Source organism: Lithobates pipiens, unplaced genomic scaffold (genome assembly GCF_037356315.1).
Source record: "Lithobates pipiens isolate NorthernLeopardFrog02 unplaced genomic scaffold, aLitPip1_a1.2 Scaffold_25, whole genome shotgun sequence".
Classification (NCBI taxonomy): domain Eukaryota; kingdom Metazoa; phylum Chordata; class Amphibia; order Anura; family Ranidae; genus Lithobates; species Lithobates pipiens.
In genome coordinates this window covers 65,858,887-65,880,113 of record NW_027507787.1, presented here as the reverse complement: position 1 = coordinate 65,880,113, position 21,227 = coordinate 65,858,887, and the positions used below count along the sequence as shown (strand labels likewise).

Genomic DNA, 21,227 nt, shown 5'->3' with positions numbered 1-21,227 from the left:
GGGGGTGGGTTGACCAATAGGTACGCAATTGATTTTTTTTTGGTGAGTCCCATGTTAAATGTGAGGCCTAAAAAAACCTTGAACTCCTCCACCGTTAGGTCTCTCCATTCGTAGGGATGGGCATAATAAGATGTCGGATTTTTCAAAATAAATTGTTGTGCATACAGGTTGCACTGGGCCACAATTGACGACAACATATCCTCCGTAAAAATTGTGTCCACCTGGACTCCTGGCTGGGCAGTGAAAGGGGGAACATTGGCCTCTCCTGAATTAGGAGGAAGCCACAAGGGGTTCTGAAGGGCATAGGGAAGGCCGGCATGGCTTCTAACCCTTTGGGGCTGAGATGACACCCACTGGTACTTGGCCTTTCTTGCCGGGGCACTGCGGTTACGCGCAGTTTTATTCAAAGACTGCTTCAGGACACCATCCTGTTAGTCTGGAATAAAGAGGATTCAGGCCTTGTTTGTTTCCAATATGCTTGGCTCCCGACATAGATCAGAGCCTAAATTGGTGGTTGTTATCCAGCAGGAGGGAAAATCTTTAACCTGCCAGGTGTTAACAGCAGATGCCAGCCTTCTAGGCCTGGGAGCAGCCCTGGAAGAAGATTCTGTCCACGGGAGATGGTCCAGGTTAGAGGACCTTGCCTATCAACTTTGGACGTTTCAGGCAGTACATCTGGCCATAGAATCCTAGCGGTCAGATTACAGGACTGTCCTGACAGGATTCAGTCTGACAGAGCCACGGCGGTGGCTTACATAAAAAAAAAAAGAGGTGAATAATGTTCTAGGTTGGCAGAACACAACACTCCTTGCCTATCGGCAATTTTAATATTTCAGGCATACTACTTGAGACGCCAACAATTATTTCCGGGAGAATGGTCTCTTCACCTTGACATCTTCCTAGAAATATATCAGATGGGGTACTCCGGACATGGACCTATTCACGTCTACATTCATTAGTAAGGTTCACAACTTTATGTCAAACAAGGGGTCAGCTAGCAGGCGGAACAGAAGCATTAGCCTTCCCAGGGGATCAGTTCTCACTGATCTATGCATTTCCTCCAGCTCTGCTACTTCCGTGCCTTCTCCGCAGCATTAAGCAGGAACAGAAGGAGCTGATTCTGGTGGCCCCAGCGGGTCCCAGAAGATCTGAATTTATTGAGATCATAAGGAGGGCAGTTGAAGTCCTTTGGACTCTGCCATTATAGCCAGAACTTCTTGCACAGGGTCCGGTATTTCATCCTACTTTACGGACAAGGAGTTTAACAGGTTTGACTGTTGAATCCCACTCTATAAAAGAGTGTGGGTGATCTCCTTCAGTAGTGTCTACTTTTACTAATGCCAGGAAGCCGGCTTCCAGAGTCACTTACTATAGAATCTGGAAGGCATAGATTCTTGGTATGGATCCAGGGGTTGGCACCCTAGGAAGTATGTCAATAGGCAGGATTCCTGCATATGAGATCTGATATGAAGCTGGCCTTGACTTTTATCAAGAGCCAGATCCAGGCCGTGTCGATGTCTTTTCCTACGGCCTCTTGCTTCCCACTCTTAGTGTGTAGCTTATTCAGGGGGTAACACGGTTTATTCCCCCTATCAAGGCACCTCTAAATCCTTAGGATTTAAAATTGGTATGGTCGGTTTTGTTAAATCAGCCATTTGAACCTTACGAGAAATTCTCTTGGTTCTTTGATAAGAAAGATAATCTTTTTTGCTTGCCATCTCTTCTGCTAGAAGAGTATTGGAACTAACGGCTCTGTCTTGTAAGAGCCATATTTCATCATGTATAAGGACGAGGTGATTTGATGTCATCCTGAACTCTTACCAAAAGTGGTAACAGGTTTTCATTTAAACCAAGATATTATTTTTCCTTCTTTCTCCCCAGAAGCCTTAATCTGGGGAAGAGAAAGCACTACTGTCTCTTGATGTAGTAAGAGTGATCAGAATCTAATTAAGGGCGACTGTTCAGGTTCGCAAAATATAGGTTTTGTTTGTACTGCCAGAGGGTCCAAGATATGGACAGGCAGCATCAAGATCCACTATTTTCCAAATGGATTTGTCAGGTGGTTGATCAAGCTTCAGCTTAAAGAAGAAAATTCTTCCTTCTCATATTAAGAGCACATTCATCCAGGGTGATTAGTGCCTCTTGGGTGGTGCATCATCAGGCCTCTATGGCTCAGATCTGTAGGACGGCAACATTGGTCTTTGGTTCAGACGTTTATCCGATTTTTTTCAAATGGATATTAAAAGTCATGAGGATATTGCCTTTGGGCACAGCATACACTGCAGGCTGCAGTATGAGTCCTCTGGCCTCCTGTTTCCTTGATTCTGCCCCCCCCCCCCCTTCAGTTGCCATTGCTATGGGACATCCCACATAGTTATTACTATGGCTCTGTGTCCCCTGATGTGAGAAAAGAAAATAGGATTTTTAAAACAGCTTCCCTGTAAAATCCATTTCTTTGATGTACATCAGTGGACACAGAGGTCCCTCCCTTCTCCTTCTTCTTCTTATACACTTTGATTGCTTGGCTACAAAACTGAGGACTCCCAGTAATGGGAGGGGTTATATGGGGGAAGTTCCCGCCTTAAGGGGTGTGCCAGTGTCCAGCACCTGATATGCCGATATAACCCACATAGTTATTACTATGGCTCTGTGTCCCTTGATGTACATCAAAGAAAAGAATTTTACAGGTAAGCTGTTTTAAAAATCCTATTTTTTTCAGGCCAATAACATTTTCAGCAAGTACAGAAAATACTTGTTGGTCTGACCAGAAATGCAGTGTCCTTGTCACTTCCTGTGAACTTACACAAGCTTACTTATTACTAGTTCCATCAGCCCCTATGAATCTTTCAAGATCAACAAAGACGGATATGTTTGCAGTCCAGCCTTGGTGGCTACAATCATTCCTTTCTTAGATATACTGGAGGAGTGCAAGGTAGCCACTCAGGGACAGGTGTTATTCATAGGGTTACAAGGAGAAAAGAAAGAACAAAAAGCCTGAAGAGTTACGCTCAGAGTTCAGGGTTAGAGGTTACGTTCAGAATGCAGGGTTTAAGGAGATCGTTACATTTAGCATGCAGGGTTAAGAAGTGCTTCATGTTCAGAATGCAGGGTTCAGGAGTGCGTTGCACTCAGAATTCAGGGTTAAGGAGTGCATTACACTCAGAATGCAGGGTTGAGTTTGTTGCGCTCAGAATGCAGAGTTCAGGGGAGAGAGGTTATGTGAAGGGCGGTAGAGGACACTGCGATGGGGGTGGCCCTGCCCATATCTGTGTCCTCTGCCCCCTTCACATCAGCCCCCCCCACACACACACACAGTTGTGTCCTCTGCCCCCCCTTTTCCCTATAGCAGTGACTATGGGCCGCCCTCAACCCCCCTCCCACTCCCAAAGCAATATACTACTTGTGTACACAGTGGGGAGGGGGAGGCAGCACATTTCTGGACAGAGGGCGGGAGTGGGACATTTCATGATAGCAAGCTGGTGATTAGTTGCTTAGGTCCGCCCTATGTCCTAGCAACCAACCACCTGTGGTTTAACTTCAAAAGAGCAAACAAAGTCACCACTTCTAAAGACTGGTAAGCTACAAATTTTTTTTTGTGGGGGGCGGGTAAATGGGCTTTAAAAGAGAAGTATGGCCAAAGCTCTTTTGGTCATACTTCTCTTATGGGTTCGCAGTAGTGCACTTACTGTACTTGTGCCATTACCGAGCTGCTCCAGTCTCTGGATGTATCCCAAAAATAATGTCAGGGTCCACCCAGATATCTGATTGGCAGCTGGCTCAGCCTCTCAGTGCATTGCTTAGAGCCTGAGCCAGCTGCTTCTGCCCCCTCTTCTCCTGGCGCTCTAGCGAGCATTAAAGGGGCAGAGCAGAGAGCAGTGACTGACCGTCACCACTCTGTGCTCAGAGAGGACCCAAGAACTGAGCTATCAGTGGTCTTGAGATCACTCAGTTCTAGGGCTTATGCCGCGTACACACAATCAGAATTCTCGTCAGAAAAAGCTCTGATGGTTTTCCCGACGGAATTCCGACGGCATTCGGCTCAAGCTGTCTTGCCTACCCACGCTCACATCACATTCCGATCGTTTATAACGCGGTGACATACAACAAGCACAACGGGACAAGAAAAGGGAAGTTCAATAGCTAGTAGCCAATAGCTTCTGTCTCGTAGTTGAATCTGAGCATGCGTGATTTTTGGCGTGTCGGAATTGCATACACACGATAGGAATTACCGATAGAAAGTTTTTCCGTCTGGAAAGTTGAGAACATGCTATAAATTTTTTGCTGGCGGAAATTCGGACAGCTAAATTCCGATGGAGCATACACACGGTCGCATTTTCCGATAAAAAGCTATCATCTGTCTTTTTCTGGCCGGAAATTCCGATTGTGTGTACGCGGCATTAGATCCGGCGGTGGACTGATGCTGCATTATAGAGATGCTGCAGCCATAGAGGTGAGTATGTATGTTTTTTTCCCACACATCTTCTTTAAGAGCAGGTATGATTTCCACTTTTCATAGTCTATAGCTTAGACTGGTGGTGGCTATGAAGATAACAATTTTCACCTATCTGTTTAAAGCCTCTATTTAAAGTCATATTCATGATCCAGATAGACCTCTTAAGAGAATTTGAGGATGCAATAGATTCAGGGTTACTTTGGTACCTTTCTTTACATTGTTCGCTATATTATTTTTCTTGGTACAATATACTACAATTTCAACTCATATCCATACAGCCCTCATATTACGCAGTCAGAAAGCAATGCCCTTGTAACTACCTATCAAGGGAGAGGGCAAAGGGCATGTAGTGGGGGGGGGCAAAAAAAAATATATATATATATATATATATATATATATATATATATATATTATAATAATAAAAAAAACTCTGCACCCAATAAGCATATTTAATTTTTAAATTAAACTGACACCTTATGGCCTGAAATGTGGCAAAAGGTTGAAAAGTTCAAGGGGGCTGAATACTTTCGCAAGGCACTGTAGGTACAAGGGCATTGCTTTCTGACTGGGTTATAGTATACAAATCAGCGTCCATACATCCATCTATATATTTTCTTTTTCTTTATTCAGACTTCTAGTGTATGTGTATATACAGTGCCTTGCGAAAGTATTCGGCCCCCTTGAACTTTTCAACCTTTTGCCACATTTCTGGCTTCAAACATAATGATATAAAATTTTTATTTTTTGTGAGGAATCACCAACAAGTGGGACACAATTATGAAGTTGAACGAAATCTATTGGATATTTTAAACTTTTTTAGCAAATTTGGATACAAAAAGATTTCCCAAGCTTTAAACATCCCAAGGAGCACTGTGCAAGTGATCATTTTGAAATGGAAGGAGTATCAGACCACTGCAAATCTACCAAGACCTGGCCGTCCCTCTAAACTTTCAGCTCAGACAAGGAGAAGACTGATCAGAGATGCAGCCAAGAGGCCCATGATCACTCTGGATGAACTGCAGAGAACTCCAGCTGAGGTGGGAGAGTCTGTCCATAGGACAACAATCAGTCGTACACTGCACAAATCTGGCCTTTATGGAAGAGTGGCAAGAAGAAAGACATTTCTCAAAGATATCCATAAAAAGTCTTGTCTAAAGTTTGCCACAAGCCACCTGGGAGACACACCAAACATGTGGAAGAAGGTGCTCTGGTCAGATGAAACCAAAATCAAACTTTTTGCCCACAATGCAAAACGATATGTTTGGCGTAAAAGCAACACAGCTCATCACCCTCAACACACCATCCCCACTGTCAAACATGGTGGTGGCAGCATCATGGTTTGGGCCTGCTTTTCTTCAGCAGGGACAGGCAAGATGGTTAAAATTGAGGGGAAGATGGATGCAGCCAAATACAGGACCATTCTGGATGAAAACCTGTTGGAGTCTGCAAAAGACCTGAAACTGGGATGGAGATTTATCTTCCAAAAAGACAATGATCCCAAACATACAGCAAAATCTACAAAGGAATGGTTCACAAATAAACGTATCCAGGTGTTAGAATGGCCAAGTCAAAGTCCAGACCTGAATCCAATAGATAATCTGTGGAAAGAGCTGAAAACTGCTATTCACAAACGCTCTCCATCCAACCTCACTGAGCTCGAGCTGTTTTGCAAGGAAGAATGGGCAAGAATTTCAGTCTCTCGATGTGCAAAACTGATAGAGACATACCCCAAGCGACTTTTCATTTTTTTATTAGTTAAAAAAGTTTCAAAAATCCAATAGATTTCGTTCCACTTCACAATTGTGTCCCACTTGTTGGTGATTCTTCACAAAAAATAAAAATGTTATATCTTTATGTTTGAAGCCTGAAATGTGGCAAAAGGTTGAAAAGTTCAAGGGGGCTGAATACTTTCGCAAGGCACTGTATATCCACATATATTTACAGCCACATAAAAGCCCTTCATTTTCCTTTCTTCATCCCCACTTTTTGCATTATTATAATTTTTCAGATTTTATTGTTTTTTATTATTTTTTTTATGATTCACTTTGTATTTAATTTTTTTCTCTAATATTTTTTAGCACTTTTTCATCATCTACTATTTTCAACTTTGGCTTTTATTTTTTACTTATTTTTTATTTTTACACTTTTTTTTAATTTTCAATACTCATGTTTATTTCTTAATTTTTTTCCAATTTTTTATTTTTATTTTTCTTGCCAATTTTCATTGTTTGTTTTCCTTGTTTTTCATTGTTTATATTTAATTTTTTTTGTAAAAATGATAAAAATGATAGATCGTGAATGACAAGAAAATGAAACGTAAACAATGTAAATTGACAAGAAAAAAAAAAATTAGGAAAAGCAGAAGAAATAAACATGAGTATTGAAAATGAAAAAAAAAAAAGTTCAAAAATAAATAAGTAAAAAATAAAAGCCAAAGTTGAAAATAATAGATGATGAAAAATTGATAAAAAATATAAAAGAAAAAAATTTAATAAAAAGTGAATTATAAAACATAAATAATGAAAAACAATAATAATAACTGAAAAAATATAATAATACACATGCATTTCTTTTCATTGTCTGTTTTTTATTTGCAATTGTTTTGTATTTTTCTATTTGTGTTAATTATTTAATACTTTTCAAAATAAATATTTCTTCTTTATATTTATCTCGCTGTGCTATTATGACAGTTTTGAGTTCTATAATGTATTTTTTTTCTCTAAAAGTATTTTGATAGGGAGTTCTGCTGTATAGCTAGCTCCCTCTGCTTCAAAATCTTTAGTAGTTAATAGTTCATTTGCCAGCAGCTTAAAAAACTTGGGGTGTACTGTGCCAAAGGTGTCTGAGGAAGGAGGTGTGGCTTGCCTCCGAAACACATCTCGATTGGCTATTCCCCTCCTGGTTGACAGACTGAGTTCTAGGCTCTGACAGTTCGCTCCCCAGAGTCCTCCGACATCCACCCTCTCTGGGGCTGCCGCTGCGGCAAGAACTGATATCCCCCCACGGGCAGGATGTTTTTGCTCTGAGCCTTAGGCCCCTTTTACACGGGTGGATAGAATTCAGCTTTTAGCTGAGGATAGATTAAGTTATCTACCGCACCTAAACTCATACAATGCTTTCCTATGGCCCCATTCACACACTGAATGGTGACGTTACATGTGGTTTTGTGCAGTTAGAAAAAATTAATTTGACTGTGTCCAGGACCGATTTATCTCAGCTATCTGTACATAACCGCAGGTAATCACAGTGTACTATTTCTCCTGCGGATAGCAGAGGCAACAAGGAAAGAAAAACAACGGGAAGCACATCAAAAATGGCAAGAATGTTCCACCGCAGCTAAACGCAGCGGCATGTAAACACTGCTAATCTCAATGTAGAAGTCTTGGAATTTCAAAATAACAAAACATGCTTTTAACAGTGGCAGGACAGCTGCCCATGTGAAAGAGGCCTTACACTTGCTCTGTACACACCTCTGTGAGTGGTATTTTTTACACTTATACTTATACAAGAGTCTGCTTGGCACTTCTCTCCCCTCTCCCTCTTGTTTCACTTTGTCAGACAGATTCTAAGTGATTTCTTGATTCAACAGGTCTGCCAGTAATCAGGCCTGGGTGTGACAAGTGAAATTTAATTCAGCTTTCCAAAAAATGTGGTTAATCACAGTTCATTCATGATTTTGCATATGTACATCACCGCGAACGTTTGATTAAGAGCAACAATTCTAGCCCAAGAACTCCTCTGTAACTCCAAACTGGTAACCTGTAAAAAAAAAAAAAAAAAAAAGGTCACCTATTAAGATTTTTGGCACCATTCCATGAGTGTGCACAATTGTAAAGCAATTTTAAAGCATGACAAGTATCTATTTATACTTCGTAACATCATCTTTCACATTATACAAAAAAAGTGGGCAAACTTTAGTGGGTTTTTTTTTCATGAAACAGTTTTTTTTTCCCCAAAAAAACACGGTTGAAAAATTGCTGCACAAATACCGTGTGAAATAAAAATTTGCAACAACCACCATTTTATTCCCTATGGTCTCTGTTAAAAAAAAACATATGTAATGTTTGGGGATTATGAGTAATTCTCTAGCAAAAAAATGATGATTTTTACATGTAGGGCAGGAGTGCCAGAATAGGCCCGGTATGGAAGTGGTTAATAATATCATTTATAAACTGAATTTTGTATTTACTTGGGTTATGTTTGTGTAATATTAAAATTTGTTTGATGATCTGAATCATTTAAGTGTGACAAATATGCAAAAAAAAATAAAAAATCAGGACAGGGGCAAATACTTTTTCACATCTCTGTACAAGAGTCATGCAAGTTGCAACAACTGGTTTTATGTAAAAGAGTCATCTAAAGGAATGATTTTCCTAAATTTTTTGGTACTCCGGTAGCAAGATTTCTTTACGTTAACATCCAGGTCCATCCACATTCCAGAGCCACTGCTAAGAGGTTTTATGGTAGTCACTAACATTTTTATTTAGCTTGCATTACAGAGAATGCAGCATTACTAGCTAGACTCTCCCTGCTGTAGCAGGAGTGAGACGTCACACTGGTCGAAGAGGGGTAGTTGGCAGAGTTGGGAACACCGCCAGGAAAATCCCTCTGCTGGAGTCCCAGAGAGATATTAAAAAACATCTATTACTATCAGTTTTTAATGAGTTAGCTCTTTAAAATAACATAATGAAGACTGATATCCTGACTTGCAATATATTTCTTTTGTAGTTGGGAATGAAGGAAACAACTTTCAGCTGGCTCCTGAAGGAAAGCTGACAGTTCTGAAAAACCTGGACCGAGAGAAGGAACCATACTACACTCTTATAGTGAAAGCATCCAGCAACAGAAATTGGTCAGCCCGCAAAGCGATGAGGGCCGCAAGGATACAGAGCTTTGATCCCAGCACAGACTCAACCTTGCAGGAAGTGAGGATCTACCTTGAGGACATTAATGATCAACCACCTAGATTCACAAAAACAGAGTATACAGCAGGTAAGATATTTGTTAGAAATACAGAAAAACAATAAAAAATATTTAAAAGTGTTGCCAATTTTCCATTGTATTCTCATATTATTATGCTATACATTATTTTTCAGGTGTTGCAACCGATGCAAAAGTAGGCTCTCACCTCATCAAGGTTCTAGCACTTGATGCTGATGTGGGCAACAACAGCCTGGTGTTCTACAGCATCTTAAGTATTCACTACATTAAACAGAACTCAAATGACTCACAGGAGGTGAAAAATATTTTTGTGATTGGTAAGAGTATTCATTTTATCCATATTATCTTTTGTCTTCGCTAAGCTGAAAGACCACCTAGAAGTGGCCATTCACTTTTTTGTGATTCCTAGGAAATGTGTTAAGCCACACACAGTGACATAATATAAATACATACAAAAAAATTCAATAAAACGCAATAACAAATTCAATGAAACAAACATGAAAATAAAGTGACAATGAGTCTAAATAAATATTCAAAAAGTGTCAAATGAAGTGCAAAATATAAAAAAAAAATGACATGCTCCCCACACAGCTGTGATCAAGCCACTTACCAGATGTGTATGACCAAAGCTTATAATGGTCATACAAGCATGTTGCACTGGCTCCACCAGCAAGATAAATCAGCAGGATAGCCACCGAACTCCACAGCGAAACCAGCAGACAGGATCTCGCACCATAATCAAAGTAGCATGAATACAGAAAGCAAGCTCTATAGTGTAAAAACACTCTAGTGCAAATTTATTAAAAAACAAAATGCTAACTCACATATAAACTCTTGTAAGGCTCCGTTTAAGAGACCCAGGTGCTCTTGTATGTGAATCACCATTCAGTCTGATCACCAATCGTATGCACGATAACGTCACGTCCTAGGGCTCTGCCTGACCTGTTTCTCTGAAGATAGCATCATCAAAGTAACTGGATAGATGTCTCATATTGCGCAATAAGCTTATACAGGTAAGGTTATAAAACCAACACCTGATACTAAAGCAAGTCAATTATAGGGTCTCCCTCTAGTGTTCTGCCAGAGAAAAAAAAATCTAAAATTCTCACTCAGCTCCCTCTAAAAAAAAAAAAAAAATTGCACTTGACACCAAAAGTAAAAAAAAAAATTATTTAAAAAAATTTATTTAAAAGATACCTACTTAAAAAAACAGGAGAACTTGTTTACAAAAAGTAAGCATATACAATACCAAAGTACAATGTAATAATTCCTTTATAAACCATAGACTGAATGACACGCATCACATATCTGAGACTCAAGCAAATATAAAAAATCACTACCAATAGAGACCTCCTAACACAGAAGGCCTATAAAGATTTATTTATTTAAAAAATATGAGAGAAAAAACAAACAAACCCCAATTTGCAGAATGTAAATCAACTATTATTCAAAAAACATCCCAATCCCAAACTACATTCAGGCCATAGGCTATATAAGTTTTTAACTGGTAGATCTATCTGGTCTCTCTTCTAGATATCACTCTCCTTATATGACACCCCCTCCAGTGGGGTGTAAGTTTGTCTATAGCAAAAAGTTTGGTACCTGTTGGATCCCCATTGTGTCATCAATAATAATGTTTTGACAGTTAGTGACCCTTAAACCTTCTCTTGATATTTACAATATGTTACTGAAGGTGCATATGCAACATACGTACTGTGTGTCTTGTATATTGCATATGGAAAGGGCACTCAATCATGTAGACTACATTCTTAATTGTGCAAGTGGTAGAAGTATAAATATTCTAACTTTTTCTCGTTTATTATGACTGGAAGCCATTAACCTTTCTCACTGATCCGTTAGTGCTACATACACAGCATCTATAACACGGATAAAAGCCTAACATTGTTACTAGAACAGGAATAGAGGGAAAAACTTCCAATGGGAACACTAGTTCTGCCAACAGCCAGGGATTTCCCCACTTTGCAGAGATTTACTTTCACTTCCTGTTTTGATTATGGGACAGGAAGTGAAGGGAGATCTCCCCACTGAGACATAAATGGCAAGAAAACTGAAAGGTGTTATATATTTTTCCTGTACTCTATCCAACACGAAAAAAGTTATGCCTTTAGTTCTACCCTAGCACCCGATCTTACAATGTTAAGAGTTTTTTCAGACTAATTGTAATTATTCCCATCTATGTGTGTTCTATTTGTAGGTAATGTTGATGGTATTATTCGGACGTTTGATCTCTTTACTGCCTACAACCCTGGTTACTTTGTGGTTGACATCATGGCAATCGATTTGGCTGGGCACAATGATACTGCTGTTGTTGGAATATATATTTTACGCGATGACCAGCGCTTAAAGATAGTTATTAATGAGATTCCTGATCGGGTGCGTGAATTCGAGGAGGAATTTATACGACTTTTATCCAACATCACAGGAGCCATTGTCAATACAGATGACGTTCAGGTAAAGACTGAGTGAGGGCTGGTTCACACTTGTGCGAATAAAAAATGCCGGTAAAAACTCATATGGAAGCACCTGCATTCACCAGTAATTTTACGCACATTTTTTAAACTAAATTGCTTTTATCTGATTTTTTTTTCTTTGAGTTTTCTGAGTATTTTCTGTGTCATCCTTTCCTTTTCACAAAAAAATGCAATAAAATCATTATTAGTGGACACAAACACAACATAACTCACAGAATTCCTGCTAAATCTAAATATAAAACTGTAGTTGATAAATAAAGCTCTGTATTGGAATGAGGTCTGGGGGCTCATTCACATGGGTGCTGTGGCCTATACTCTGTGAACCAGATTTATTTTTTATGGCTGCTGCTGTGTGCAGGGAGCCTATGCTGAACACAAACACAGGTCCTAATTTGACAGGCGTGTGGATGCATGTGTATGGCCTCAAACACAGACAGTGTGCATCCAGAGTCGCTTACTCCCACCTGCACACCTGCCATATTGGTTCTGCAGCTATACGGCTGCTGGTTCCCCAAAGAATAATAGGCGGCCCCAGAAGCACAAACAAACTGCTCGTTCACATTGTACTGTATGTGCAAGAGAACCTGTGTGAATGAACCCCTCTTTTTTATTGTTATATATTTTTTTATTTGCTGCATTTTTTGGGGGGGGGGGGGGTCAGTGGGTGGTGGCAGTAGTTTTTTTATTTTGATTTTATTTTTTATCATTTCTTTTTTTAACAGCTGTGTTGGGAGGCTTTGCTTAAATACCAGGGTTCTAGACAGACCCCTGAAGTCTCACTTTTAAGACTGAGAAATTAGCCATTTCCCAGTCCCTTTCTCTGAAGTCTCAACTGCACAGTAGAAGAATGGACAGGAGAGAGGCTCATGTTCATTCATAAACTGAAGAATAATCCACAGTTTACTATGCTTCATTTATGAATGAACAGAGTGAATGATTGGTACCAATCACTCACTGTTCATTCAGACAAGGAAAGGGCCCCCTCTCTGCTCTCCATCCTGAATAGATCCCCTGCAGTAGCTGGCAGGATAGAAGAGGAGAGAAGCTGGCAGCGCCGTGGGCGGACGAGATGGGGAGTAAACGGGGGTCCCGGAGAGCAGGGAGAATCTGACAGTCGGGGGTGATAGGTGTGGTGGGTGGGGGCAATTACAATTCATGAAGCAACTAAAAGGGAGGAGGGGAAGCGACTTTCAGCTGCTGCACAGAGCCATACAGGGAAATCGGGTCTTATATTTGCAACCACCCCCCCCCCCCCCGCACCACACCAATCATCCCTAACTGTCAGATTTCCCCTGCTGAGGGTGTTTTCTGTGTGTGTTGGCACAGTTCACGCACTGAGCGGTGCATGAAAACTGCAGCAGTGTTGCTGTTATTTGCACCTGCACCACACCACAGGTGACAGCTGCGGGGAAGTGTGAACGGCGGCAATCAGTGGTGAATTTTCTGACACTAAATTACACTTTTGGGGACCAGTTAAACTATTACAGTGATCATTGCTAAAAAATATGCACTGTCACTGTACTAATGACACTAGCTGGGAAGGGGTTAACATCAGGGGTGATCAAAGAGTTAACTGTGTGCCTAACCAGTGTTGGTGTACTGTGGGAGGTGCTTTTACTAGGGCAAGAGATGAAACAAATCCCATCCCTTTCCTCCTGTCAGAACAGTGAACTGCCTTGTTTACATAGGCAGATCACTGTTCTGTCTCTCTGCCTGATGGGGTGCCAGCGGACACATATATATATATGTGTGCGTGTGTGTGATCCGGCGCAGAGGTGCTGCTCCGGTAGCAGTAAAACTGCTATAGGGCGGACCTTAAATGTTTAAAGGATATTATCCAATCCCACAAAACACATTGGTGTCTGCTGAGAGCTATAGAAACTATTTTCATCTCATCGCTAATTCATAGTTTCATGGTTGGTAAGGTTGAATAAATGCACTAGTCCATCCAGTCCAACCTGTGGACTGGATTCATGCAATCTCATTCAAATTCTACGATTAGACAGGGTTTTATAAAGTTTCAGAGTTTTCAGCAAAGTTCAATCTAAATTTAGTAGATTGTGCAGACAAGATGTATTGTTCTCTCTAAAACATAAAAATAAACTAAATAGGTCTGGCAATGGGGGACTTTTAGGGCTCTGTACCTGAGGCACCAATAACACAATCAAGAAGTATAAAAATACAAATTTTATTAATCACATTCTGTGCCTAAAATCCTAACCAATTGTCTTAATACATTTAGACAACATCATCAAATATCATAAAAGTAGTGCACAGTTCCATGATAAAAGACTAATAGATAGTCCATGATGATTTTATTGATGCATTTTTCCAAACTTCAAGTCAGACACGTTTCGCAGTCTAAGACGCTGCTTCTTCAGGGACCCGATGCGAAAATGTCTGAAATATTAATACAACAAGAATAATACAGATTCATAGTCAAAATACATCAGATAGCACTATTACAAGATGTATTTCCAAATAGCTTAACACAACTTTCAACAATAAACAGATATTCGGTATAATTAGTACTCCATAGCCTCAGAGGGCAACCAACTTTAACAATGGCCCAACCCTTCCAGCCAAGTGCAAGGGAAGAGGAGGTGGCATCAAAGCACTGGACACCCAAGAAGGAGACAGAAGCCGCAGCCAGCAGCCAAACTATGAAATAAATAATAAAATATATAACTAAGTGTATACATAATAATGGATAAGCCGCTAAGCAAATTAAAGTACCTATAAGGCCGCGTACACACGCGGGGACTGTTCGCCCAACTTTGTCCGTCAAACAGTTTCGGCAAACAGTCCGCTCAAAATTAGCATGGACGGACATGCCCACACACGACGAACGAACAGTTTGCTGAAACCGTGAACGGCACGTACGACGGGACGAAAAATACGACGTCCTATACACTGCATTATAACTTTCGGCGTGTTAAGCCTTTCTGAGCATGCGCGGAACTTAGTTTGTCGAACAAGCCTACACACGGGCGGACTGTTCGCTCAAACAAGGTTTCAGCGGACAGTTTTACGGAATTTCCGAAAAACCTTGTTCGTCAAACTGTCCGCTGAAACTGTCCGCTGAAAGCCCACACACGAGCGGACTGTCCGCCCAAACACTGTTCAGCGGACAAAGTTGGGCGAACAGTCTGCCCGTGTGTACGCGGCCTAATACTAGGCTCATCTTCCAACCTACAACAATACAACCCCAACATTTACTACATACACAAACCACACGCACAAAACTCAGACCATGTTTTTGGTGCCTCAGGTACAGAGCCCTAAATGTCGGAACTATTTAGTTCCTTTTTATGTTTCAGATAATTTGGGATGGTCGCTGTACAAGTTTTTTTCCCCCAATAAGATGAGTGGTCATTTCATTTCTTTCATTTGTATTGTTCTCTCTGTTTTATAGAATGTTAAAGTTATAAGTACATTTCTGTTTTCTTCCTATAGTTTCATGTAGACAAGAAAGGTAGAGTGAACTTTGCCCAGACTGATATGCTGATTCACGTTGTAAATCGCGATACCAACAGAATACTTGATGTGGATCGGTAAGCTTTTTATACATGTGAAATCATGGAGTTATGTATATATAACATTAGCTCCTTATAGCACTTCATAGTCAACTTTTTTATATGGTTAATTAATAAGGGTTTTATTTTCCCCCTCAAGGGTTATACAGATGATTGATGAGAATAAAGAACAATTACGGAATCTCTTTCGCAATTACAATGTCTTAGATGTTCAGCCAGCCACTACACCCAGTGCTCCGGAGGACCTGTCTGCACTACAGGTAAAGCTTTTTTAAAGTGCAGCCAAAAATGTCAAACAGAATAATCAACACAAGGGACATAACTCACAGTCAGTAGGATGTGTCACTTGTGCTGATTTCTCTTCTGTTAGTAAAATGTCTCCTTCATCCTGCACACCAAACCTAAACCCTTACCATCACAATCTTACTGTGTGGCTGGGGTGAAAGCAAAGTAGAAGTCCAAGCTAAAACTAAAATCTACAGACATCGATGATCTCACACTAACCTATCTAGCCCTGTAAAGAAAAAATCTGTATACATACCTTTTCTGCAGCCGATCTGACCTGATCCCACGCTGAGCTGTCATCTACGGCTCCGCTGTGGAGGTGGGTGCAGAGGACACGTGCGACAATGGAAGCCCCAAAGTAAGTCTATGGGTGACATCACTCCTCATTCATTTCACAGCCGTTGTCGGCTGTGTCCTCTGCAGAGCTTCCGCTACTGGAGATTGGGTCAGAGCGGCTTCAGAAAATGTATTTATACTGTTTTCTTCTTTACAGGGCTAGATAGGTTAGTGTTAGACTGTGGATGTCTGTAGATACAGGGATTTTAGTTTTAGGGTGGACTTACACTTTAAAACAGCTAACAGCTGTCACAGGCTCCCAAAAGATAAAGATACATGAAGGTGTCTTGATGCATATTTACTTCAGTTGCCATAAAAGGGACATTAATCTAAGACATTAGACCTCAATTGTGGAATACATATGGTTTTAGCAGAATAACTCATAAAACACCTCATATTTGAGTTTTAAATGGTATCTGGCACATTAAATCACACTCAGGCCTGTCCATTGAGGACTCCAGTGGAGAAATATCCGGATAAATATCCTAACAAGATTCCCTAGCTTTGCCCAGTGGCTATTACAACTACTTCCTTTATTGGATTATTCATAATGTAGAATACACAAATAGTAGGGGGGATTATGTGGGGGGGGGGGGGGGGGTAGCAGCTGGTCATGTCCTTCATGTGTCCCTCATTGTTGGGCACCAAGCAAGGGTCACAAAAGAGGCCTACCCCAGCATGGATTACAGGGTCACTTGACTACACATGGGGTACCTTTACAGTTGTGCTGTACTCATCATTGCCCTGGGATAAGGCTGAGACTGCCATGGGGCAATACTCAATCTTAGGACGGGCCTCTGCTTCTAGAGCTGAGCGTATACCATGTGCACTTGCACTGTAACTGTTCGCCCATTAACACTTCCTGTGACAATGCACACCATCTTCATAACTTGCATTTAGGAGGGACACGCTGGGCCTTGTCCAAATCCACCTGTCCTGCCTATCACCGCTACCTCACTCCCAGTAATGGTATGGTGTCTCGATGTGCACATGGCGTGGACTTCATGCGTGCACTCAACTTCACTTAACTCTTCCGTACCTGAGCACAGGCCTGGAAAACTGTGTGGCGCTAGTCTACTCCTGTTGCTTTGTGAGACGGACCACTCACAGAGAGTGTGCTAACAATAACTCCCTCTTACAAGAGTCTATCCCACCTATTTCAGGTGAACGCTTAACGTCTGGCTGATTGGTAGACTTCTGTTACCCTAGGTAACCACTTGCTTGTACTCCTTACTGTATTAACTCTTGTGGAGCTGTCTTCATACACCAATGTTTATAATGGCCCAAACCAAAGGCTATATGTGCCAGTTACTTGCATTATACCCCTTTCTGTAACTTCAGACCAGGCAAGGACAATGTTTCAGAAAGCTTCAGAAGCCTCAGTTTTCCTGTCTTGTGGCATACTCCTGTAGCGATGCAACAGCTGACAGAGGTGTATCGCAGAGTCCGGGACCCTGAAAGGGATCTCGGAAGGGTCTCAGACCAGCATGAGGCTCACACCGAGACAGGGATGATGTTAGTGACAGAATGGAATTGGCAGGCAACTACTAGAAGGAGCAGTCCAGACTGCTGTCACTATTGCTGAGGCTAATTTTAATTACATTGGACTTAAATGGACTTTATATTGGCCATACATGATTTTTTTTTCTCTTTTTTTTCCAATATCACCTGCATTTTTGTCCCAAAATACCTGCAAAGGTAGTGTCCATGTGATGCAGAGTCCTTCAGAGGCATTCTTCCAGGGTTGGTGTCTTTGGGGTGAACCTCAAGTATTGATGACTTTACATCCAGGTAGTAGTGAGTGACATTCCTCTGCTCCTTAGGAGTGCCAACTATTGACTATTTCAACCTACTTACCTGACGGTGACATTTTCATTGAAGCTATGTGGGAGACAGCTAATACACAAACTACTGCAGGAAAATCAGGGCACTGTAGGAATCCAACAGATCATATATCTGATTAGTAGTGTCCACTCATACCTGTAATAATGTCTGGTTGCTATATGCCTTTAGATCATTGTCCTCCTGTCCTAACTCAAGTATGAAAGGCCACATTCACACAGACAAAAGTATACATATTAGTACAATACACATGCCTAAGGGAAGAGAATGATTACCGTAGATCACTCTTTAAAGTTTAACTACATTCTAATACTTGCATTAGGGTTCTACAGTATGTTAGATACCTACAGATTACCCTATTTATGAAGTGGATCTTGGGCAGATCATCATAAATCACTTGGGCTGTGCCTAGGTTACAGTTCAATACCACTTTTGCTCAGATTTAAAATGAACGATGGTCAATTTTATCTTGATGCACAGTGCATATGGATTATTCAGTCTAGGTGGGAAGTTTAGAATTATTTAATGTTTTACATGTTTTCCTGTTAAATTTCTGAACTATGTTTGCTGTTTATTGCATTTACAGATGGCAATTATTATATTGGCTATCCTGCTGTTCTTGGCGGCAATGTTATTCATCTTCATGAATTGGTACTACCGAACTGTGTAAGTTCAGCATAAGTATGTACTACTGACACTATAGGATATAGTATAGGATAATATTGTTTAGCTGATCTATAGAGAACATCTATGCACTGTATGTGATGTATTATACAATTACAAAACACAAAGTTAGTTCTCAAGCTTGGTAATATCACCAGAATTTGGTTATTTGTAAGAAAGCTTCCCTTAAAACCAGAGTTCCATATTACTTAGCAAGTCTTGTACCCTTGGTGGGCTATGCATGCCAAAAATGACAATAACAAAATACACAGAGTGTATTTAGCATGTCTTGTTCACCCACAACTCCTGCTGCTGCCGGTTTTTCTGGCAATTCCTGGCTGTCAAAATTTCATCTGGGACTTTCTGTGTAAAAACAGCAGCCAGCTCTAGCCACTGTTTTTGAAAATTGACATTTTGATCAGTGCTTAATTGTCCATATTTCACCCCTTATTAAACCTTTAGTTACCCATAATCAGCCCTGATTACAGTGATTGTGAAGCTACAATATTTATTTTCTTTAAATGACAAATATGTTACACTTACCTGCTCTATGCAATGGTGTTGCACAGGGCAGCCCCAATTCTCTTCTTCCTGGGTCTCCCATCGACACTCCTGGCTCCTCACCCCTGTCGAGTGCCCCCATAGAAAGTCTCTTGCTATGGGGGCACTTGTGAAAGCTTGATCCCAAGCCACACTCTGTGTGACCCCCTGCCCTGCCCCTGGCTCCCTCCTCACTGGCTGTGATTGACATGCTGTCTTGCTGTCTCTGAGCCAGTGAGGAGTAAGAGAGCCTCTGCTCTCGTGCACATCGCTGGATTGAGTTTGGGCTCTGTAAGTATAATGGGGTGCTGGGGGGGGGGGGAGTATCTGTGCACAGAAGTTTTTTTTGTACCTTAATGCAGAGAATGCCTTAAGGTAAAAAAAACCTTTACCCTTTAGAGCCACTTTAACTCTTTCCCCTTAGCTATTATTTTTCTGCATTTTTTTTATATTTTTAAACCATTATAATGTTGAAACTTTTTAATTTTGAATCTTTTTTTTTGTAGGAATAAGAAAACTATTGTAAAATTTGTATTTGTTCTAACTGACAATAAGTTATAAAATGTATTCGCAAATAATAAGATTTGTTTTGTACTTTTTATTAATACTTTCAGACACAAGAGAAAGTTAAAAGCTATAGTGGCTGGCTCTACAGGTAAGTCCTGGCTATACTTTTGGAAAATGATTTAAAAGGTCAAGTATCCCATAATGGATATTTCACTTTCAAATTGAGGCTACATGGTAGGTGATTTTGCTAGATATTCTTGCACATTTAGGCTGGGTTCACACTAGAGCACGGAGCTGCTCACAGCAGAGGGTCCAGTGCATCTTCATTCGCTGGTTCTGGTCCAATTTCAGTCTGAATTTTTGGTTAAATTCGGACCTGAAATGGACCAAAAGATGTATAGGACTGTGCAATTCGCACCGGAGCTGCTCTGGAGATGTGTGAACAGGTTCCATAGATAGCCAATCACAAGCTCCATACCTTCTTATTACACAGGAAGGCTCACACAAAGTACAAAGTGATCCCACATGCACAAACATGGAATTGCTAAAGTCAGAGACTTGCTAGCTTTCATGCCAAGCTTGAGGGACTGGTGGGTTTTCCTAGCTGTGTCTCTGACTTTTGCCATATTTGTCATACTTTGCTTTTTTATTTACAAAAAGGCTTTTTTTTACATTGCGCTCATATTTTGATATGTCACACGGCACATTTTCAGATGTTTAGCCCTATAAGCAAGATAATGAAATTTATCTTAACTTTGGCTATTTTTTCAGGAAACAGAGGATTCATGGATATTCTTGATATGCCGAACACTAATAAATACTCATTTGAAGGGTAAGTTTACTAGAGCTCATTATGTGCCATACACATTATTTTATAGTAAAAAGTGATATATGATTGGACCAGTGCCATTAGCATCATATGCATGGATGCATAGATTGACCTATTTTCCTTGTCAAAAAGATTTTATTGAACATACAATAGAGTATTTGACAATAGGTCAAGTACATAATATACAACAGAAGTAATGAAGCTCAGAGTTATATATTCAATACAATGTAAATGATATATTCAACTATAATTACTACTATAACAATAACGCATATTAATGGTATGGTTTAGATTGACCTATTTTCAATCTCAGGAGCATGGCTTTTGGAACCAATTTTCTAATTATTTAATATTTATTGAATATTAGATGTATATTATACATATTGTGCCAATTTAAAGACTGTTTTAGGGAGTATCATGATAAGTGTTCCTTGATAGATATCTTGAAGGTTCAATTGTGCTCTCATCAGCCTTAAAAAGATAGGAGATTTGACTGGTATTTTAAGATAATAAAAAGTTTATTTTATGTAAATAAGTGACAATAATTGCAGTTACAGGGTTGCAGGTTCCATGCTGCAAACTACTAGCAGATGTTTTTCCCATAGCATACAACAATAGGGGTATTCTCAGTAGTGTATTGTGTGGCAATACCAGTAGTAAGTCTGATGCCAGGGTAAATGGCCTGGGAGTTCAGGTGGGTCATTGTACTGTAGCCTGTAGTGATCCTGTATCCTACAGCCTATAGATAACTAGACTCATTTTACTGGATTCTTATACTATGCAATTGCCCACTTTACCAAACA

General features: G+C 40.4%; 1 protein-coding gene across 2 annotated transcripts in view; it reads left to right on the top strand.

Annotated features, from left to right (window-relative positions):
* Positions 1-21,227, top strand: part of CDH23 (cadherin related 23) — a 1,769,196-nt gene that overhangs the window by 1,738,965 nt on the left and 9,004 nt on the right. For both annotated transcript variants that reach the window (XM_077454574.1, XM_077454575.1), the window contains 8 exons: positions 9,182-9,445; positions 9,550-9,711; positions 11,610-11,866; positions 15,343-15,440; positions 15,562-15,682; positions 18,472-18,551; positions 19,703-19,743; positions 20,367-20,427. In XM_077454574.1, the coding sequence (XP_077310700.1) occupies positions 9,182-9,445; positions 9,550-9,711; positions 11,610-11,866; positions 15,343-15,440; positions 15,562-15,682; positions 18,472-18,551; positions 19,703-19,743; positions 20,367-20,427 (1,084 nt within the window). The remainder of the gene's footprint in view (positions 1-9,181; positions 9,446-9,549; positions 9,712-11,609; positions 11,867-15,342; positions 15,441-15,561; positions 15,683-18,471; positions 18,552-19,702; positions 19,744-20,366; positions 20,428-21,227) is intronic.